This window comes from Pinus tabuliformis, chromosome X (genome assembly GCF_031772625.1).
Source record: "Pinus tabuliformis cultivar Carrire ecotype Pingquan chromosome X, CPIR1, whole genome shotgun sequence".
Lineage (NCBI taxonomy): Eukaryota > Viridiplantae > Streptophyta > Pinopsida > Pinales > Pinaceae > Pinus > Pinus tabuliformis.
The window spans coordinates 949770591-949792368 of NC_142308.1; the positions used below are offsets into that span (position 1 = coordinate 949770591).

General features: G+C 39.8%; 1 protein-coding gene across 2 annotated transcripts in view; it reads right to left on the reverse strand.

Moving 5' to 3' along the window:
- Positions 1–21778, reverse strand: part of LOC149142837 (protein OSB1, mitochondrial-like) — a 317711-nt gene that overhangs the window by 141749 nt on the left and 154184 nt on the right. For both annotated transcript variants that reach the window (XM_089453294.1, XM_089453293.1), the window contains exon 3: positions 13350–13479. In XM_089453294.1, the coding sequence (XP_089309420.1) occupies positions 13350–13479 (130 nt within the window). The remainder of the gene's footprint in view (positions 1–13349; positions 13480–21778) is intronic.

Genomic DNA, 21778 nt, shown 5'->3' on the forward strand with positions numbered 1-21778 from the left:
AGTGACCCTGATGATCGGAAGTCTACTGCCGGTTATGTCTTCACTCTTGGTTCAGGACCTATTACATGGGCTTATAAGAAACAGGCTGCCATTTCTCTTTCGTCAGCAGAAGCAGAGTATCGTGGTGCCGTGGAAGCTAGTAAGGAAGCCTTGTGGCTTCGTCAGATCCTATCAGAGTTTGGCTTTGAGCAGCAACATCCAACCACTCTTTGGTGTGATAATCAAAGTGCCATTCAGCTATGCAAAGATCCAGTCCAGCATCAGCGCAGCAAACACATTGAACTACACATGCACTTCATCAGAAAGCTCATTCATGACCATGTTCTTGAAGTGCAATATTGTCCAACAGATGATCAGGTTGCAGACATCTTCACAAAGGCTCTCACAGAGGCGAAGTTCAGTAAACTTCGATATATGCTTGGAGTTCAGGAAGTTGTCACTAAGGGGGGATAGGCTCTAGTGCCTCCTTCCTTCTCCTATTGTGTCATATTTGTAAATCCTTCAATCCTATCCCAAGTTGTTCTTAAGGGGGGATGTTAGGATATTCCGACACATAGGATATAGTTAAGTTCAACTTGGTCTAGTATACAGTTAGGTAAAGTGTGTTTCTTTACCGTTGTACATTTTGTAACTTACAATCCGACGGTCACGATATGTAGTGATCCGACGGTTCACTCTCACCTCGGTATTACCGACACTTGATCCGTGGCTTGACACCCGATTGGTCCATGAGTTCTATTTAAAGTGCATGGAGGGTCATTGTTCGGGTAATCCGTGCATGAGAGAAGCTTATGTAAATTTTCATTCTTTGATTAATAAATTGCCTGTAGTACCCACGTTGGGACAGATTGTGGACTGTTTCCCTCCTTGCACTCTGAGGGTTTTAACCACGTCAAAAATACTGGTGTATTGATTTGAGATCTGGTTGTGAGCGGTGTCCTTTTGGTATTCTTTCTGTGGAACTTACCCTGTAAATTCCTACACTCTTCACGCCGGCTTACCTCCTCCTCTTCTTCACACATGTGACTGTTTCTAGCCCTAGACACAGTTCTCTTCACTCTGGCTTACTTCCTCCTTCCTCCGCTTGTCGTGGAGACCCTTTATACTTGGCTTTCCCTTGTCTTTTTCGACTACTTCCCTTTGCTGATTTCAAAGATATATTAGTGCATTATAGTGGAGTGGACAACCTTTATATATAGAGAATTGTCCCTCCTTTCAGGCTGACTTGAGGACAATTTGCAGGCCGACTTGTTATGCTACTTCGGATGGCTTCTTTGGTGGTGTCACATGCTTGGAGGAGAGTCTTTGATGGTGCCTTTGCATAGGAGGGGACTTGACTTTGCTTGGAGGTGACTTCCTTGACTCTTATACAATGTAACATACCCTTAAGGTCTTCAACATAATTCTTTTGACCTTTTGATTTACCGATAGCACTTTAACATGTGCTGGACCTACTTCAATGAGCAAGAAACTCATTGGCATATATTATAAAAATAGTAATTTTTTTATTGAATAAATACAAATATTAAAAGTACATTTATGAAGACCTAACCTAGTTACATCTCCTTCAACACTCCCTCTTAACTAGGGAGGTATTCATACAACATTACAAGGTGTTTGGCTATGTTTCAATCTTGAAGAATTCACATACAAGAAACCATATTTGCAATCCATATATTATAGCATCATATCAATCAGCATTGTCATAGTGCAAGGCCTTGACTAACAGCTCCATCTCTTCATGAGATCATGAGCTTCAATGCTAGCGAGACCACTGATTTATACACACATTCATCATTGTCTCTCAACATACATACCCACCGGGTGTTCTCTGAGTATGACCTTCTAGGACTATTCTTATATTGGGTTCCCAGCCCTTAAAGAATATCGATCCTCTTGCCTACTCTTGTCTTGGATGCCCTACACATCCTCAAAGAGTATCGGATGCCAAATGATTACCTAATCCTCCCATTCTTTCTTCCAAGTGAAGACAGGAATGTTGTGTCTATCTTGTGTCTACATTTCCATTCATGGCCTTCATCTAGACTTACGGTTGTTTGTCCTCGTCTAGTGCATGACCCATGAAAAGGAAAAACACAATTGTCACTCTTTTATAATGAGGGGTGATCCAAAATTCCCTCTTGATCAGGGACTTGTCAGAGCTCCCTCTTAACTAGGGACTCTTTCATTCATCAACAACTTCTTCGTGGGTCCTTCAGCTACTTGATCTCTTTCCTTTCTTTGAAGTCATGAAGTCTTTATTCGAACTTCTTCTAGGTAGGGCACCATCCATTGATCACTTTCCTTCTTGGTTTGTCATGTCATTGCTTCCTTCATGGAAAGTGTCTTTCTTGTCATACATCAGTTTTTCTTGTCATCTGGCTACTCCTTTGTCAGTTGTCCATGCTTCAGAATACTCTTCTCATGGATGCTTCATTGTACTCGCTTGTTTACATGCTTCGACCTAGTAGCCCCTCATGACTTCATCCTAATATTGCTTCAATATTGCCTTTTCTTTTGTTGGATGGCTTCTTTATCATGACATCTTTGTAGAGTAGAATCAATTATCTGCATCTTTCATATCTCCAAGGCCTTCATAGGTGTCAAGGGTCCTTCCTTCCTTTGTCAAAGTTGTCATGCCTTCTTTTGGGAGATATCTTCAAAATATATTGTCAGATAGTAATTCTTGGTGATCATGGTGTTCTTCACATGCTTGATCTATTTCAATTTACTTCTTCTTAGATAGATAGGTCAACCATCTTATGCTTCTTGTGAGAGCATTTCTTTATTGCTTGCTTCCTGGTCCAGTTAGTGTTTCTTCTTGCTTCGTAGTCAGCGATCTTATACTGCTTATGTGAGCATATTCTTTGGTTGACCTTCATTACATTGTAGTACATGCCTTCGAGCATGTCCTTGGTGAAAGAGATTCTTCCATACTTGATAATGTTACAGAACTATTCCCATGACTCAATAATATACAAATGATAACATGACTAAACTTTGATGCATACATACCTCATCTTGATTCTCCTTTGATCATCTTAGCTTCATTTGGTTGTCCTTGGTGTGGCCCTTCTTGCTTCATCTTAGCTTGCCTGCATATCATCCTTTTCTTGAAAACCATGAATGGGATTCCCGATGAGACATATGCTCTGGTTCATGAACCTTCTTTTGAAGACTCCATTATAGGATCTTAAAGACCCTTGCCTTGCAAATGTTTCTTTTCTTTTGATGATGAAGGTCTTCTAAGATTCTTAATCATGATCAATCTTCTTTTATCATGGATGAGGTCCTATACTAGGTATGCTCCTTCTACATGAATATCTTGAGCCATATCTACCATGCTCCTATATTCTAGAAGATATTTCTACGCATGCATTTTTATTCTCATTACAAATGCTACATCTTCATTAGTATCTAGAACTCTATGTAGATTTTAGAAGATGTTTCTAGTCATGCAATTTTATTTTATTCCTTCCTGCTCCTATCCTACTCAAAACCTTGAAAGAAGACTTGAAGTAAATAGTTTGTCGTAGTCATAGTAGAGATCCAATATATCTTCCTTCTTTTGCTTCTTTTCTTCTTCTTTCACCTCTTGAGTCATGTGAGTTGCTTCCCTCTTTCTTTGTTGTTGTTGTCATTCTTAAGCTTAGGACAATTCCTTTTGTAGTGTCCATATTCTTGGCATCCAAAACATTGGATTTTGGACATGTCTTTGTTGTTTGTTCTTCATGGACCAAATTTGCCAAACTTTCCCTTTCTCTTGGCCATGCTAACAAATGCTTGCTCCTTTGATCCCACATCTTTCTTTGCTTTAAGTCTGGTTTCCTCTATCCTACATAGAGACCACATTTCACTGAGTGTGGTTGCTTCCTTCTTGGCATATATGCTTGATGTGAAGTTGCCCCAATCCGCAAGTAGAGCGTTGAGTACTACAGTTGTCATCTCCCTGTCAGACATGACTTCCCCAAGGTCTTGAAGTTGATTTCTCATTTCAGATATTTTCATGAAGTAGGGAGCTATTCCTTCCTTTGTTATCTTCATCTTGTACAGTTCATTCCTTAGAGATATTTCTTCTCCAATTGTGGATACCGAGAATAGCTCTACTAGCTTATCATAAATTTATTTTGATGTTTCAAATTTGGAGACATAAGGAATGAGAGAGTCTTTGATTGATTCTATCAGAATCCTTTGAGCTCTTATCTCATCCTTACTGTACTTAGCTAAGGCTTGATTTTGTTCCTTAGCAGGGATGGTGATATTCCCTTTGACATGTTCTAGAAGTTCATTCTCCTTGAGAAGTAAATCAGTCCTCTTCTTCCATGCAAGAAAGTTATTGGTACCTACCAATTTATTGTTTTCCTTGCAAAAAGACATTGATGTATATTCAAAAGGGGACATGTCTATGTTGCCAGGAAACGTGGGTGCGGGGACGGGGACGGCATTTTTGGAAACAGGGTGCGTGGGTTCGTCGGGTAATATAATAATATTAAATTTTAATAATTATAAATTATAAATTTATAATTAATAATATATATGAAATTTGAATTTGTATATTTTTTCAACTTTAAATTTTAAACAAGAAAACTTTAATGATAATCATTTAAACATGCATATTATTAATTAATATTTCATATATATATAATTAATAATATATATGAAATATATTAAAGTTGAAAAAATATAATTAATAATATATATGAAATTTGAATTTGTATATTTTTTCCAAACCCATTCTGATAATGCATAAATGGACCTGCTTACCATTTTCATCTGATGGCAGTCTGGCACATGCCTTCAGAATAATAGTGAAGATCACCTGGTTTGGATTTATGCCAAACCAAAGCATTCTGCCACAAATTGGAAAGCATCCATGCAACAGTTGTGGTCAGCATATCCTGCTGTCATTGAGTTCCACAAAACCGCATACCACACAAGCATCCTATCAAATACAGTTTTTCAAGTCAAACTTGTTCCCTAACTCTATATTGCCATATTAACATTGCAGGCATCATTGTTTGTCTGATCACACTGCTATAATGTCCATCCTTTTCCATGCTTCCAATTTCTCTTCCTATGCTTATCTTTCATTTTATTTTCCAAATCCAACAGAATTTCAGACCTTTCTCAATTGTTATATTACCTGTTTGACCCTCAAACACAAGTCCCCAGTATTAGCTACCATAAAAAAGAGTGAAGATATTAACTATTGTTTTATACAGACAAGCATAACATCTGTTGCTTGATGCAATTAAGTTATTAACTTATTCAATTTAGAGCTGCACCATATTTTCATCCAAAAATGAAACACATGAAATCAGTACAAAGTCAATTATACAGCTTGCTGGCAAGCGTCTTTTGTCAAGCCAACATATGGAATAATACATTACATCTATAAACTATAATTCTTGTGTGCATCTCTCTATGTCCATTAATGTCTGTTCTCTCTATGTCCATTAATGTCTGTCTATGTGTATGCATCGATTTGTGTGCATACATCTACATCTTATATGTATTTATGTGAGATTTGAATTTCAACACTTCCCATCATGAGCAAAAATAGAACAAGAGTGTCTCTGAAAATGCCTTTACTGCTATTTATAAGTCATTACCTGAAGCTCCAAGGAAAAAAAAAGGTCACTAACTGAAGCCCGATCCCTATTCTGCCCAAACAAGTTCTCTGCAATCATATATCCAAGGAGGTCGACGGTCCACTCACATCTTTTGTTCACTTGAATATCTTGATGTAACTTCAACCTAAAGATTTTGAAAATACCCATGCTACCTCAAACTTGTTGTATGGGCTCTTGTCCTTGAGAAATGCCCTAGGGAGATATAGCCTTTGGCATGATACATGAAAACAGTAAACAGTCCTCAAACCTCCACTCCCTTTGTAGAGACACCAATAGAATAATATAGCACTTCCAGCTAACTTATTTTACTTAAGCCTCAATATAAATCCCAAAAAAACAGAGTTGAGGAAATAATGAAGTGGATTAAATCACTCAGGACGGTTTCCTGCATGGTGACCTCATTTATGAACTTGGCAGAATAGTGGCAATTACGACATATGCACTTCTTGCGCTTTTGATGAGACTTCAGTGGTCTTTACAACTTGCTGAAAAGCACAAACAAAATATAAGCTTCTTCCTCTTGTAGAACAATGCAGATTCCCACCACTCCTATTGCACATCATGTGACGATCACTACCACCTGCTCCTGTTTCTTATCATGCAGCATAAAGTGCACATCAAGTACATCCCCTGCTTCCTTCATCAACCCTGTCAGTCACTGCAATTCTGCATAGATCTCCTCTGCCTGTGGGTGTGATCTATCTCCTACAACAAATGTATGCACTTTGTTCTTAACCTCAATCCAACTATATATTATTAATTATATTTTTAATATAGTTTTTTATGAAGAACCCAAAGAACCCGAAGAACCCAAGCACCCGAAGAACTCAAGAACCCGTTAAAGGAAAAGAACCCAAATTTTTTTTTGAAGAACCCGGTTCTTATGGGTTCGTTGGGAAGAACCCGTACCCAAATCCGGTACTTGGGTGCAGGAACCCGAGACGGGTTCGAGAACCCCACCCCCGGGTGCGGGTACCCGTGCAACAGGGACATGTACTTGATAGATTTTGAGATGTAGTGGATTTGCTTTCTCCTTGAAGACTTGACGGCTTGCCTTCCTAGGATCTTGATGTTCTTCAAGTTTCCTTCTCCAAGTGGACTTGCTTTATGATGAGATTTGGTGGATGACGTGTAGCCTGATGTAGGCCCTGCTTCAATCTGCTCTTCTTTGTAGGTCCCTTTATGTAAGGCTCCTCTTCTTACTACGTAGTCTTCCTTGGCGAATGACAGGTGATAGCCCTTATTTTCCTTTAGTAGATTTGGCTTGATGTTTCAACCTTGTAGATGACTTTCCTTGATGAGTGTTCTTGAGTTGTCCTTTCCTTGATGTGTCACCTTAGCTATGATACCATGTTGAAGAATCTAGGGCAATTAAGTGTAGTGTGATTCTTCTTTACTTGATAACAATTTGTGGAGTCCTTTTACCTTAGCTTAATCTTCTTCTTATTATTATTAATGCATGTGTGTGTACTTCATCAAACTGCTACCAAAACATAAGAACAAGAACACAAGATGTTGGTTCTCTTCCAGGGCCAAAACCTCTCCTCTTGAGAGGAAAACCCTTCAGTAAGCTTCTCTTATTGAAGTTTCTTATTGATCACTACCAAACCCTAGACCCTTGACTAGGATGTCCTCCAAGCACAAGTCAAGTCCTTCCTCTTTTCTGCTCTTGGTTCCCCGGCACATAGACTTCCTTCTTCCAGCACTTTGCTCCCCAACACTTCATCCTCCTTCTTTGTTTCTTGTCTAGAGATAGATCTTCCTTGAGTGAGCCTTGTAGGTGAGATGTTCCTCTTCTATCCGTTGCTTAAGTAAACTACTTCTTCAGTTGACCAAACAAGATCTTTCTTGAAGTATGACTATAATACTGTTCTGTTGCCCTAGTCTTTCCCACGTGAGGTAGGAACCATAGAGAAATAGGGTCCTTTTCCTTCGCTAGAGAGATAGGCTCCTTCGCTAGGCTTGGGAGTCCTTGTAGACTTGATTTCTCACCCAAACAATAATATTTCATGGATTGTTCTCTAGTTGTTGTAATGCCGCAGACTTACCATCCTCTTCTTTGCACGTGTGATTATTTCTATCCCTAGAAATAGTCCTCTTCACTTCAGCCTACTTCCTCCTTCCTCTGCTTATCTTAGAGACCCTTTAGACTAGGCTTTCCCTTGCCTTTTTCCGCTACTTCCCTTCATAGATTTCAAAGATCTATTAGTGCGTTAGAGTGGAGTGGACAACCTCTATATATAGAGGATTGTCCCTCCTTTTAGGCCGACTTATTATGCTACTTCGGATGGCTTCTTTGGTGGTATCACATGCTTGGAGGAGAGTCTTTGATGGTGCCTTTGCATAAGAGGGGACTTGACTTTGCTTGGAGGTGACTTCCTTGACTCTTATACAATGTAACATATCCTAAAGGTCTTTAACATAATTATTTTAACCTTTTGATTTACCTATGGCAATTTAGCATGTGCTATACCTATCTCAATGAGCAAGAAACTCATTGACATATATTATAAAAATAATATTTATTTTTCTTGAATAAATACAAGTATCAAAAGTACATTTATGAAGACCAAACCTAATTACATCTCCTTCAACACTTCCTTCAAAGTGATACTAATGCTAAATTACGAAGGTCTTACTTGAGGGATACTTCTGATTTAGAGGCAAACCCTCTAAACCCTACTGTAGATCTGGATTCTCGCACATGTGGCTAATTTAGGCTTGTAATTGACCTCCTTTTGCTTCTCCCTTCCTTTGCTTCAGATGGCACCTACTTCGCTGGAGATGGAGGCCTATTTGGAGCCTCTCTTTAGCCCAATCAAGCCCCTTTAAGTTGTTGCACTTCTAGATCTGATATGACTGCAGAAATGTCCTTCATTCTTCGCATGTGTGACAGAAAAGAGCCCTAAAATAGTCCTCCACAATTCGGATTTCTTTCTTCTCTTCTTCACTACCCTAGAAGTACCCTTCTTGCTCGTTTTCACACTTCTTTCTTGCCTCGCCTCTTCATTGATTTCAGAAATCACTTGATGGTCTAATGGTAAGGTCATACTGCTCTATATATAGGATGTCCCTCCTTTTAGGCCGACTTGACATTTGTACATAAAAAATCATTTCTTGAGCCAACTTGAAGAGGAGACTTCTCTTTGCTTTGGAGGATCTTCTATGACTTATTTCTTTGACTCCAATACATATGTTTATATAGTGTAACATGCCCACATGTGTCTACAGCAATTTCATTGACTCTTTGACTTTCCTAGAAGCACTCAAACATGTGCTTGACCTATTAAATGAGAAAGAAACTCATTTTTACAATTTACAAAAATAATATTTCTTTTCTTTTACAAATACAAAGATCAAAATTACATTTATGAAGACCGAACCTAGTTACACTTTCTTCAACACAAAGCTCACAATGATTAGTGGTGTCATGGACCAATGCTTGGATTGGTCATCCACAAACTCTGTATAGGCCTTCATTTCGAACACTAAGTATGAAAGTTGCTCTCTAGTTAGATCTCCTTGGCCAAGCAAGTGTTGAAATATGTAACTAGGTTCGGTCTTCATAATGACATATGTTATCATGATTTTAATATTTTATGTTTTTGATGTAATGAGAAAATAAATTTGTTATTATTTTCTTGAGGCATGGGTTTCATGCACAAGAGGAATTTATTTTTATAGGTCAAAACTCCCATTGAAAGCTTCTAGGGCTTATGAGGCATCGTCATATATGGAAGACCCTTCTTGGGCATGTTACATATTGTAAGAAAAAATATTTAAGTCAAAGTCAAGTAAATTAACCCTCCAAGACCTTGTCAAACGCAAGATGATCAAGTCAACCTTCAAAGGAGCAATCCGCCTCTCTAGAAGATGATCTCGACCTATTTTGAGGACTCAAGAAGGACTATATAAAGGCAAGCTCGACCTCACTCAAAATACACTCACTCAAGCATCACCAAGTGTTTGATCAAGAAAGGAGCCAAACTCCTAGCGAAGGAAGGAAAAAGAAGAGCGAAGTAATTTCTGATATGTTTTGGGCTAGAAATATCTCACATGTGAGAAGAGAATTAGGGCTCTCATTGCTGCAAGAAGACCAAAATTACAGTCATCATACAAGTTTGAAGTTGGTTGGCAAAGGAATCATCTTGAAGGTCGAATTGTTGAAGAAGAAGTATCTCACCAAGCGAAGAAGAAAGGAGGATGGTTTCTCCATGATCTTGTCCACACGTACAGCCTAGGGTTTCTGCAATTAGGTCGAATCACAGTGAAGAAGGTGCAGGTCCAAAAAGAAGGTCAAAGGAGAAGCTTTTGCGACAAAAGGGCTAAGTTGACTGAGGTTAAATTTGTCGAAGGAGAACTCATTAAGGAAAGGCATTGACTTGGAGGGGTTATTGGTCAAGGGTCTAGGTCTTGGAATTCGTCAATTGAAGATTCTATAAGAAGAATTATGTGGGTTTTCCTTTCATGATTAGAGAGGTTTTGGCCCTGGCTGATCGCCTATATCTTGTGTCCTTTGTCTCATTGTTATTTATGATTTGGTATTTGTTTGATGATAAAGAACACTAATGATAAACAAAGAAGAAGTCAATCAAGTAAAGTAAAAATACATTACAAGCAGTTATCATTTCAAGAGATCATCCCATCTCCCTACCCTAGATTTTTCAACAGCAATGACCTTTCCATTGATGGTTTGCAAAATTCAATGGCCAAACTACCTAGAAAAGTTTGGTCAACCCAGCAATAAATTCGGCCTTTCATGCTCAGTCAAAAACAGTGACAAATTCCTTCCTGCAATTTGGTCAAAATTCCACAGTCAACCTGTGATCAAAGCCAGTCAAAGTGCCTAGAACAGTTTGGTCAAGGACTCCTTCAATTCAGCCTCTAAGACAAATAAGAAATTCAGTCAAATCAGATCAAATCAGCCCAAGTCAAACAGAGTCAACGCTGGTCAATGCAGTCCCAAAACAGAAAAGTCAAACACAGGTCTGAATTCTCTCTCTCCTCCTTCGCACGTGTGAAGTGTCTCTTGCAATTTCAGAGATGATCAAACTTGTTTGTGATGTGTGATGATGTCCAAATGAGCTCCAACATAAGGTCTATTTATATGTCGTTTTGGAGAGATTTTTTCCTTGATGGGCCGACTCGTCAAACTCAAAATATAAATTTATTTTGACCAATTTTGAAGTTTCTTTTGAAGGGAAGTGGTTCCTCCTTGGGTTAGTTGGGCTTCTCCTTGGGCAAACTCATCCTGTAGCTGCCAATTTTAACACATTGGAAAGTTACTTGACAGTAATAACATCTTTAATCAAGTTCCTTGAGTTTCAAGATCATCAAAGGTTAATTTCAGCCCCCTGAAGTGGCGCTATGCTAGTTGGCCTGCTGCATTCTTCAAAAATACTGAACTTACAGGTCTGAACAGCAAGCATTTTTTACTTATTACTGCCATATAGAATAGATATAAAAGCTCTAATTAACAGTCTATAATTGTAAGAAGCTGTTGCACTCTATTTGTGGTATTTTAGGCTTATCTTTCAAGCATATTGAGTACCCTTCAATTGTTAGTTTGTGTGATTAATTGGTTGTTATATTACAAATCAGATCAGATTGTTGCTATCACACTAACTCCTACCTCTTCCATCTATTTAAATAAGGCATTGGTCTACTAATTTGTTGGTTTTGTTTTGTGTAAAGATACCGCCCATGGCTTTTAGTGGGAGTTGGCCAAAAATGAGAGAAATATGTTGAGCTGACAATGGGTGTATTTCTAATAATGCTTACCACAATGTTACTTGGGAGCAGGAGCAAAAGCGGGTGCGGGAGCAACATTTTCAAAAGCTCCTGGTTTGGGAGCGAATCCCGGAGCGTTTTTTATATTATATATATATATATATATATATATATATTGATACATATATGTCAACAAAAACATGTAGAATGATGAATTAGATATAAAAAACATAGATTGAACCATATAACAACAACCATCTAGAAGTTATAATCTTCATCAACCACATCCACAAGTTAGTAACATAGTAACATACAACATATTGAGTCCCATGATTCATCAATCTTAAAGTTTCAAGATTTCAAAATTCAATATATAACATTTTTCGTCATTGATCACCAAATTGTACTTGTAAGCTAAGTGTAACCATTACAACAAATAATATCTAACATGAAATGAAATGTTATAAAATAAAATGAAACAACTTTCTATTTTCATGAAGCATCATATTCATAATTCATTACTAATGAGTTATAATTGCCAACTTCAAACTTAAATTGTCATATATTGTTTATATGAAATATCATAATAAATATGAAAGAGTCAATAGTTATAAAAACTACTAGAAACTAGAAAAGACAAGTAAATCTATTATCTATTGCTTATGCTTGGGCCTCTTGCCACCATGAGAAATGTCTAATTTTTTAGTGTTGTTGGAAAATCTGGATCTTTGTCATTAATATCACCCTCTGAGCATTAATATCCAAAGGTATCTTTGCCATTACCTCTGTATCTGTATAGTGATCTTTGTCATTAATATCACCCTCTAAGCATTAACATAAGATAGAAAAGCATAGCATGTCAAGTCAAGATTTTGTTTGAGTGATGCGTACATTTTTAGGAGGGTCATGATAGAGGAGTTCGACAACCAATGTCACTGACATCAAGGTACATAGAGGGATTGGTACTCTTGATTAAATACAAGTTCCATACCCTAATACATAACAAAATTCAATGGAAACATTGCAATCCTGAAATCCTAAAAAACTGATAAGTTTGTTGGATTTTGAATGAAATCTAAAATTCTACTTTCTCCATATGAAATCCAATGAGGTCAGAACCACTCTCAAACATCCTGAGTCATTTCATGGTAATATTAAAAATTTAAGTTAAAGGATGAAAATGAAGATTAAGGAGAATGTCACTTTTACTTTAAGAATTTAATGTTACCATGAATCGCATATCAATAGTAAGGCCATAGACTTGATCATTAAGCTGCCCCACTCAAAACTTATTTGTTTCTTTGAAAAAAAATTGCAAAAAAGGCAAAACGTTCCCAAAAAGACAGGGAGCTTTTTTTTTTAGGGAGTGCACTCTCGAAATCGCTCCCCTTTTGGGAGCGCGTTCCCGAGTCGCTCTCGCCCGGAGCACGAATTGGGAGTGGGATCAGGGGGGGCGCTCCCCCGCAACACTGGCTTACCATATAGTAGCCTTGGTTGAACCTTGCCAACGCTTCTAATTTGAGCAGTATTTGGCTCCAATTGTATAAACTTATTTTTCATGCAACCCAAGGGGTTAACCAGTTATCACCAATTTTGTTCGGCATTTGGTTAGTCTGTGCCAATAAGTGCCTAGCTCAAATCACTTTGAGTTAGGCACAATAGTCTACATTACTATGGATGCCATTCATAAATATGGGAAAACATTCCTTGGTCTTCCACACGAGGTTTTCCTTGGGGAAAAAAGTTATTCTTCATATTTCCTATGGAATCTTCCACATATTTTCCAACAAGAAATCCATTTTATTTTCTTCTCACCTCCCAAGACAAGAGGAACTTAAAAATGGGAGCTCAAAGGCATACGAAGTCATAAGATATCAAGCATGTAGAATAACTGCAAGGGTGCAATGCATGCTTACTTGGAAAATCATGCAATCTAGAATTGACAATAAAGCAAAAACCAAACCATATCAATTTTTTAAAACTTACCTGAAGGAAGATCCTTGTTTACAACTGTTTGCTCAGAAACATCTTCATATGGGGTATTCTTGTTTACAACAACTTGTTGGGAAGAATATGGAGATCTCTTTTCAACAAAATTTAGTGTCGTGGCAACAACCTGGAAATTTGAAGCCATGTACATAAGCTTATACATTGAATTTCAAAAGCTTTAGAGAGAAAGCAAAACCGTCATATAATTTTAACATGTTATAGTTAAATGCATATTGCAACACACACATACTTTTATAATAATAATAGACAGGTTGAACTAGTTTGCAAACATTAAATTAATGGCTGATGGTAAGCAATATCTTTGTAGAATAACGTTGTTTGTAAAATATGGATTATAATAGAAACACTAATCCAACGGTGCTAAGATATTTTAAACAGTTAATAAGCACTAAAACCGGAGTTTCCAAGTTGCCTTGAATTGAGATAAAGGCATCCATTCTTGCCAGATTGATAAAAAGGGTATAATGCTTCCAAAGTAATCATCAATGATCCTACATGTACTATGGTTTGGCTCAAATTATGCATATCTTATACAAAGGGGTGAAATGTTTCTGAGCTAATCATTAATAACCCTAAATGTACCTATGATTTAGCTTCAGTCTGTTGAGAAGTTGTCATTGATGGCAAAACAAGGATTGCATGGTTAGACATCTTGTTCAGTCTTCTCTGCACCTCTGATAAAGATACCAATTCCTCCTACATGAGTGTCACTTCCCTGAGCTACCAATTCCTCCTACATGAATGGCACTTCCCTGAGCAGGTTAAGAAATTTATATACACAATTTTCTAAGACCTTGAAGATCTTATTATGCTAGAACCTTCTGAATATCAAAAGTAACTCCAAATATATCCTATGCTGGAAGCCCTGGTAAACTATTCAAATTAATGCATTTGGTGCCCATTCAGTAAATATATTTTCTGCCCAAGCAGAGAAGTCAAATGAGATCCAAAAACAAAAGAATGGATGCAATAACAGTAGAAATGTACAGGTCGGCTCTTAAGAGCAAGTCGGCTCCTCCACTAAAGATATGTCGGCCTCCTCAAAATGACATGTCCCTTCATCATTGAACAAGTGTAAATCGGACCTAATTCACCCTCATTTGGGTATCCAATTCGATCAAGCACAGATAAGAAAAGCAACCCGGATCTGAGGTATAGGTATCAGTGACAGAGGAGCAAAAGTTCTGAAGTATATCTGTGACAGAAGTACGAAGAACCTGAGGTATATTCCCTGTACTGAATCCTCTGTGTACAGGACTGTATTGTGTGATCAGTGACAGAGGAGCAAAAGTTCTGAAGTATATCTGTGACAGAAGTACGAAGAACCTGAGGTATATTCCCTGTACTGAATCCTCTGTGTACAGGACTGTATTGTGTGCACATGGGAGTGGCAGATAGTTGGATTTCTTCCATGGCACTTGAGCTCCAGCAGTATATTATCACGGTTCTATTACAGCTACATGGTTCAGTATCTCTTTAAGTCAACTTCCTGGGACCTGCTTGCTTACTATCTATTTACTGTGTTTGTCTGCAGGTGTTGTTATGATGGTCTAGTGCCAGCATAATATAGGGGAATGATTCGCATTGTTGATCAGTGTTAGCGAGATTTGAAAGCTGCTAAGGCATTCAGAGGAGCTTTAGTCTACAGTCTAGTTCTGTAGAACAAAAGACTGATCTATGCATAATCTCTGTGGACAGGGCCAAGGAAGCAATGATTCAAGATACAGACTAGGAACTGAGGAAGCACAAGAAGTATACAGTCAACAAAACAGAATACAACTTTGGATCTGTGGAAAAGATTTCTGTGGGTTAATAATGAATTTGTCTGTAGATTATCTCTGCAATAAGGATGAATCTTCTGTGGTGTGTTCTCTGTAAGAAAGTGCCCAAGTCTGTGGAAGATATTCTGTGAAATGAGGCCGAGATTCTCTGTAACAAAGTCCGAGTTTTATTGTAAAGAAAGGACAGTGATCAAGCCGTCATCATGTCCGAGTTGAGGTTGGCATGAAGCTGTAATCTATCTAGAATTACTGGGAAGTGAAGACTGGTTAAGAGCAGACTTGGAATAGTTTTGGAGTCTCTCTCTAGTGCACAAACTTGATATTCCTCGAGCAGCCTTTAAAGCAGTTTTTGGAGCAGATTTGAAATTGTTTGGAGCTTCTCTCTTGTGGACTTTGAGCAGCCTTTGAAGAATCTTGTAGCAGACCTCAGGAAGACATGAAGAACCTTAGAGACACTTTCAATGAATCTTGAAGCCTTGCTGAAGTTGACATTGAATTGAGCCAGACCATGAAGTATCTTGAGGCCATTTTGTAGCAGCTCTAGAAGCATTTATTGAAGTAGATCATGGAGCAGTGTGTGAAGCATTGTTGGAGAAATATTCGAGACATCCTTGAAGTATTGTTGAAGTATTGATTTCAAGTCTTGTTGATGAAGTTTTTGGAAGACTTGAAGCAGTATTCAGACCACCTTAAAGGATTGAAGCAAGTAGAGAGGATTGGAGCCCTAGAGGATAGGAGTCCTCATACAAGGTTGGAGCCTTGTAAGAAACCAGGTTGGAAACTTGGAGCCGGGATTGACTTTTGAGAATTGGAGTCCTCATAAGAGGTTGAAGCCTCGTTCAGACCAGATTGGAGCCTGGTTTGATATTTGAGGATTGGAGTCCTCATTCAGGTTTCGAGCCTTGAAGGAGTTAGAATTTTATTGTACAGGTTGGAGCCTGATTGTTTGTAAAAGGATCGGAGTCCTCTTCAGTTTTATTAATAAAATTATTTTCTTATTGTACATCTCGTGTCATGGTTTAACTAAGAGATCTTGACTGGCATAATATAACAATTGTAAAGAAATACTGATTCACCCCCACCCCCCTCTCAGTATTTCCAACACAACCTAGTAACTTTCATTTATGTACTCATCTATCAATGCCTGTGAAAAATAAACAATGAACATGAAAGGGAAACAAGGATTATATAGGGTTTCTTTATTGCTAAAGGAGAGCTATCAAAACAAGTTCGAAGTCATAAAATAGAGAGAAGATACATAAACACATTAAAATATATAATTTATGAAAAATCAAGTATAAAATCAAAATCATTGACCATGATTTTTATTGCCATGTTTTAATTTCAAGTTACGACATCTTCAAGTATGTCTAGACTCTATGCCAACAAGTGGACACAGTCCTCCTTCAAAATATTTCAAAGCAAAATAACTTCCAGAATAGCATATGCAATGGCCAATAAACATTTTATGATTTCGATAAGAAAGAGATTTTTGATGCCGTTACTCATTTCGAAAACATTTTCAAGGTGAAATCCTTAACTAGGAAGTTTTAGAAACTTGACACTACATCATGTTATGTACTAGATCTCACACATGGGCAAAATTACTATAACAGAGTCTTGGCATTTCTTAATCATCAAGTGTGCAAGGGATTGATCAACCATGGTCAACGTGAATAATTCTCGAATAAAATTAATAATAATATATATGAGGGCATACAAAAACCAGAAAATTTTGTCATGGTTATTTTTTACTCATTTTAATTTCAAGTTAGAACATCTCCAAGTTCATCTATACCAACAATGTGAACCCGGCACGCATCCAAAATATTTAAAGCAAAAGGACTTTCGAACTAAGCAAACTAAAATATGTGAAGAACAAGAAGGAATTTCTAATTTCAATACAAATAAGTGATTTTCAAGCACTACTGAACCATATCCATTTCAAACATTTTTAACGAAAGAAAAAACCTTAATTGGGAATATTCAGCAACTTCATACTACATCATCTAGTTATTTACTAGATTTAAAACTTGAGCAAAACTCTTGTGACATATTGTGATTGTTATTAATCAAGTGTGCAAGGGATTGCTCAATCATAGTCATTGATAAATAATTCTTGAATGATAATGGAATAAATTGGAGGGTCCACAAGATGCCTAGGATATGACAACATGCCCAATCCAGACATTCCCATCCCCTACTGGTAACAGGGCCTCTTGTCTCCATTTGCTAGCAAACAATTGGCAAGGAAAGGCCTATTTGTTTCGAAGTATTTGTGGACATGTTGCCTCCTAGGTTCTCACTCAATGTAAAAGTCCCAATTATACAGGTGAGACCCCAAGGGTGACTTAAATAAGCAGCCCACTGTCAATTCAGTAATCTTATATCTTCTTCAAGTAACCCTTCTCTATCTCAAAGGGTGAATTCCTAAGGCAATCTAAGTCCATGCCATCTCCCTTCTCAAATACATTTGTAACAGGGTGTGCTACACAATTTTGAATAATTTTGGCTAAGGAAGAGAACCCATCATTTTCGACATAGGGACTTAGGACACAATTCGACTTTATTTGGCTACTAGTGGAATGTGGGGGCCACCCACATGAATATTCGGACTGGGCCATTCGAATGGCTTGGAGGGAAGTTGAATAAGTGGATGCAGGGGCCCACATCAGGCAAGGGCAGCCCAAGGAGTTATAAGGAGGAAGCAGCTCTCATTTTGGATTCATTCTTACACCTTGCAACCAAAATTGCTTGATTGTTCGCTCTGTTGTTTCGCTGAGTCAACCAGCGATTTAGTCACGAATCTCTTAAGTGGGAGATTCAACCTCTACTTCGGGGGACCTTTCGTGCCCGCCCTAGAGAGGCAGTTCCATAAGTATCTCAAGGGTTACGGGAGTGTGTTACAGCACTACCATTCAGACATAACAGGAAGCGCATATTTCTACCTAACTAGAGAATACATAGGGGGAGTTTGGAGCTATCACTAATCAAGCATTTGCCAGGAGAGTCAGAGGATTGGGAGAGCAACAAAAGGCCAGCATTTCTAGTGAGTTTTCAAGCCAGCAGAGCCAACATTCCAGTAGTTCGAATTGTTGGGCTTGGGGACAGCGTATAGGGCCAGTCCAACACTTTCGTCGAGCCAAGACGCAGGTGCCATAGGCCAGGAGCCCGTCCGAGAAGTCAGGGGATTGATAGCAGAGGTCAACCCAACACTTTGGGACCATTTCTGGAAGGATTTACGTGCAGATTCTAGCAGGGTGAGTTTTGCAGTTGCCGCTGAAGTTGGACTCCACAGGGGTCGAATTTCAGAAGTCTAAACCAGCCAAAATCCTTTGTGGGTTTTTCTGGGTTTAAGCCAAGAGTCAGAGGTTAAAAGCATATAATTTTTTGGGCATAGGAAGTGGACCTTTCAGCGATTCAAACTTCGGCAGAAAGCCAGTTTTCTGGGCAGCGCAGTGCAGATTGGTGCAGCAGTTGGACAGCCTTCAATTCAGCCATTTTCTCACCTGGGTTTGGTCATGCTTGTCCATTGAGACAAGCCCAGAAGCACCATCTTATTATCCATATTCCATTGTATTTTGCCTTCAAAAAAATTAATAAAATGGCTTAGCAGTTCCTTATTTTCAGCATTTCCATGGGTGTTTAATGTGTATTTCGTTTTTATATTCTCATGCACAGATTATTTGCTTTATATCACTTGTATTCTTGGCTCAGCTGTGGGGATTGTCTCCTATGAGAGAAGGGGACTAGCAAAACATCACCTACCAAAGGCAGAGGTACCGGAGTAGAGAAAGAGAGCTAGAGATTACTCCAGACACGGAGGACAGAGGGAAAGCAGTAGTAGAAGAGGAGGACATGGTGGAACCAAAGAGCCGTGAAGAGATGGCTTTCGACAGCCTCCTGAGGGTCTTGAATGACTTAGCCAAGGGTCAAAAAGATTGTTGGAAGAGATCAAGTCGCAGAACAGAGAGAGGACCACTCCTAGAGGGTTTATGTTTGGGGAAAATTTTGGGGGCTCTCATCCATTCGATCATCCCTCACCAGCAGCACAGCAACCATCAGCGAGTGGGCCAACTTGTGCTACACTGCCTTCTTTTGTACCAGTGGCACAAATCGAACCTGCAAGGGGTGAAGACACCATTCAGATGGGAGATTATTTCAGAGAGTGGCAGTCTATGGATGCAAACTTTAAGGAAGCCCTCTCTTTAAGAGATTTTTGCAAGCTCAATTAGAGTGAGAAGAACAAGGGTTATGGGGGACAAGGAACACAGAACTACGAGTTGCAGAGGACCATAGGGAGGATGTACTTCCCTACTTTCGATGGCACTGCCAAGTGCACGGCTAGGGCTTGGGTTGAGAAGATGGACACCTACTTCCAACTCAACCCGACGACAGAACAGGAAGCCACCAAGATGGCCACGCCGCACATGGAGGGGTAAGCCCATAACTGGTGGTTTCATGGCATGGCCACGTGGGGTATGCCAATGTGGCTTCTTATGAGGAATTCACCAAGAGGGTGGTGGAGCATTTTGACAGAGAGATCCAGAGGCCCATTTCAGAGAGCTGATCCAAGTGCGCCAAACAAGCAACTCGAAGCAGTACATCTGAGAGTTTCTGTGAGTATCAATGATGGTTCTTGATCTATCTGAGGCTAGGAGAGTGTACACCTTCATAGGGGCTTACTTGAGCCCCTTCATGGACTGGTGAAGTCACGCATACCCTCCACGCTACAGGAATCAGTTTTGTGCACGAGAGATCTACAGGGGGGCATCCCCAAGACTAGAGCACCTTTTCCTACACAAACCCATTTTCCACAAAAGGGGCATAATACTAGACCTCCACCTCAGAGGACCACACAGGGGAGGCGGCAGCTAGATGATGAGACACGAAAGGACCTCAGGAGGAGGAAGTTGTGCTTCACATGCAGGGAGCCCTGGGCACACAGGCCATCGGTGCACTGTCGGTAGAGCACACTATATTGAGGATTTTTATGAAAGTGACCAGGAGGATGAAGAGGAGCAGGATTGTGGTGTGGTAGATGGTGAGAGTCTGGCAGATAGAGGGCCACCATCACCACCTTCACAGGGTGGGGTCTCCCTTGCCCCAGTCGGGGGAGTACTTTCTTCCCTATGCGGGATTCCCAAATTTTTGACATTGAGGATCAAAGGCATTGTACAGGGGCAGAGGATGTCAGTCCTAGTTGACAGTGGAGCTACCCACAATTTCATAGATGCCCAGTTGGTTCAGAGGAGGGCCCTCACCACAGGTGAGTTCGAGGGCTTTTTAGTCCTAGTACCAGGTGACCGTACCATACAATGCACTCGATATGTGCCTTCCTTGACAATATTTATGGGGAACTACTCGATGACGGACCATTTCTTTGTGGTCGATGTGCCAGACACCAATGTGGTGATGAGTGTCCAGTGGTTGTATTCCCTTGGGCGAGTCACGACAAATTGGAGGACGCCAAAGATGGAGTTCATTGGGCCAAATGGCAAACTGGTTGTTTTAAGAGGCATGCAGTCTTATCCACCTCAGACAATCTTGGCCCATAGGATGGAGGCATATCTGCAACATGGGGACATTGCATGGGCAGTTGAGCTGAGGATTTCAGAGGCAGGGGGGCAGGCTCAGCCACCACCACCAGACATACAAGATTTGTTGGACAAATACGCAGTGGTGTTCGGGGACATTCCACCAGGGCAGCAACCAAAGAGTGATTTGAGCACACTATTGAGATGGAGTCGGATGTGCAGACGATGATGACCACCCCTTATAGGCATCTGAAGGCCTATAAGGACAAGATAGAGAAGGCCATTCAGGAGCTGTTAGCATTGGGCCATATTAGGCCAAGTTCTAGTCCCTTCACTTCTTCGGTAGTACTAGTGAAGAAGAAGGATGGAACCCTTCCTATGTGCATTGACTACCGGGCACTCAACCAGAAGACACTAAAGAACTGGTACCCCATTCCCTGCATAGATGAGCTAATGGATGAGCTTAGAGGAGCCAAGTACTTCCCTAAGATCGATCTGCGTTCGAGTTACTGCCAGATCAAGGTGAGGGATCAGGATATCCCTAAGACAGCTTTTCGGTGCCACTTTGGGCACTTCAAGTTCCTAGTCATGTTGTTTGAGCTAACCAACACTCCGGCCACCTTCCAGTCATGCATGAACCATGTCTTCCAGGGACAGTTGAGGAGGTTCGCGCTAGTTTTCTTCGATGACATTCTGATTTACAGTCGGACATGGGAGGAGCACCTTTAGCACTTGGAGGAGGTACTACGCATTCTAGAGGAGCAGCAGTTTTATGCCAAGCTATCCAAGTGCGAGTTTGGTTTGACAAAGATGCTCTACCTAGGGCATATCATTGGCACTGATGGGGTGGAGGTCCATAAGGAGAAGATACGGGCCATCCGGGATTGGCCAGTACCCCAAGATGTGATTGCGCTGAGGGGCTTCATGGGGATTTGCACCTACTACAGGAAGTTTGTCAAGTGGTTCTAACAGTTGGCAACACCCTTGACCGATTCGACCAAGAGAGGGGCTTTCGCATGGACTGATGGAGCACAAGCTACCTTCGACTGCCTCAAGGAGGTGATGAGCAGTTGCCCGGTCTTGGCAC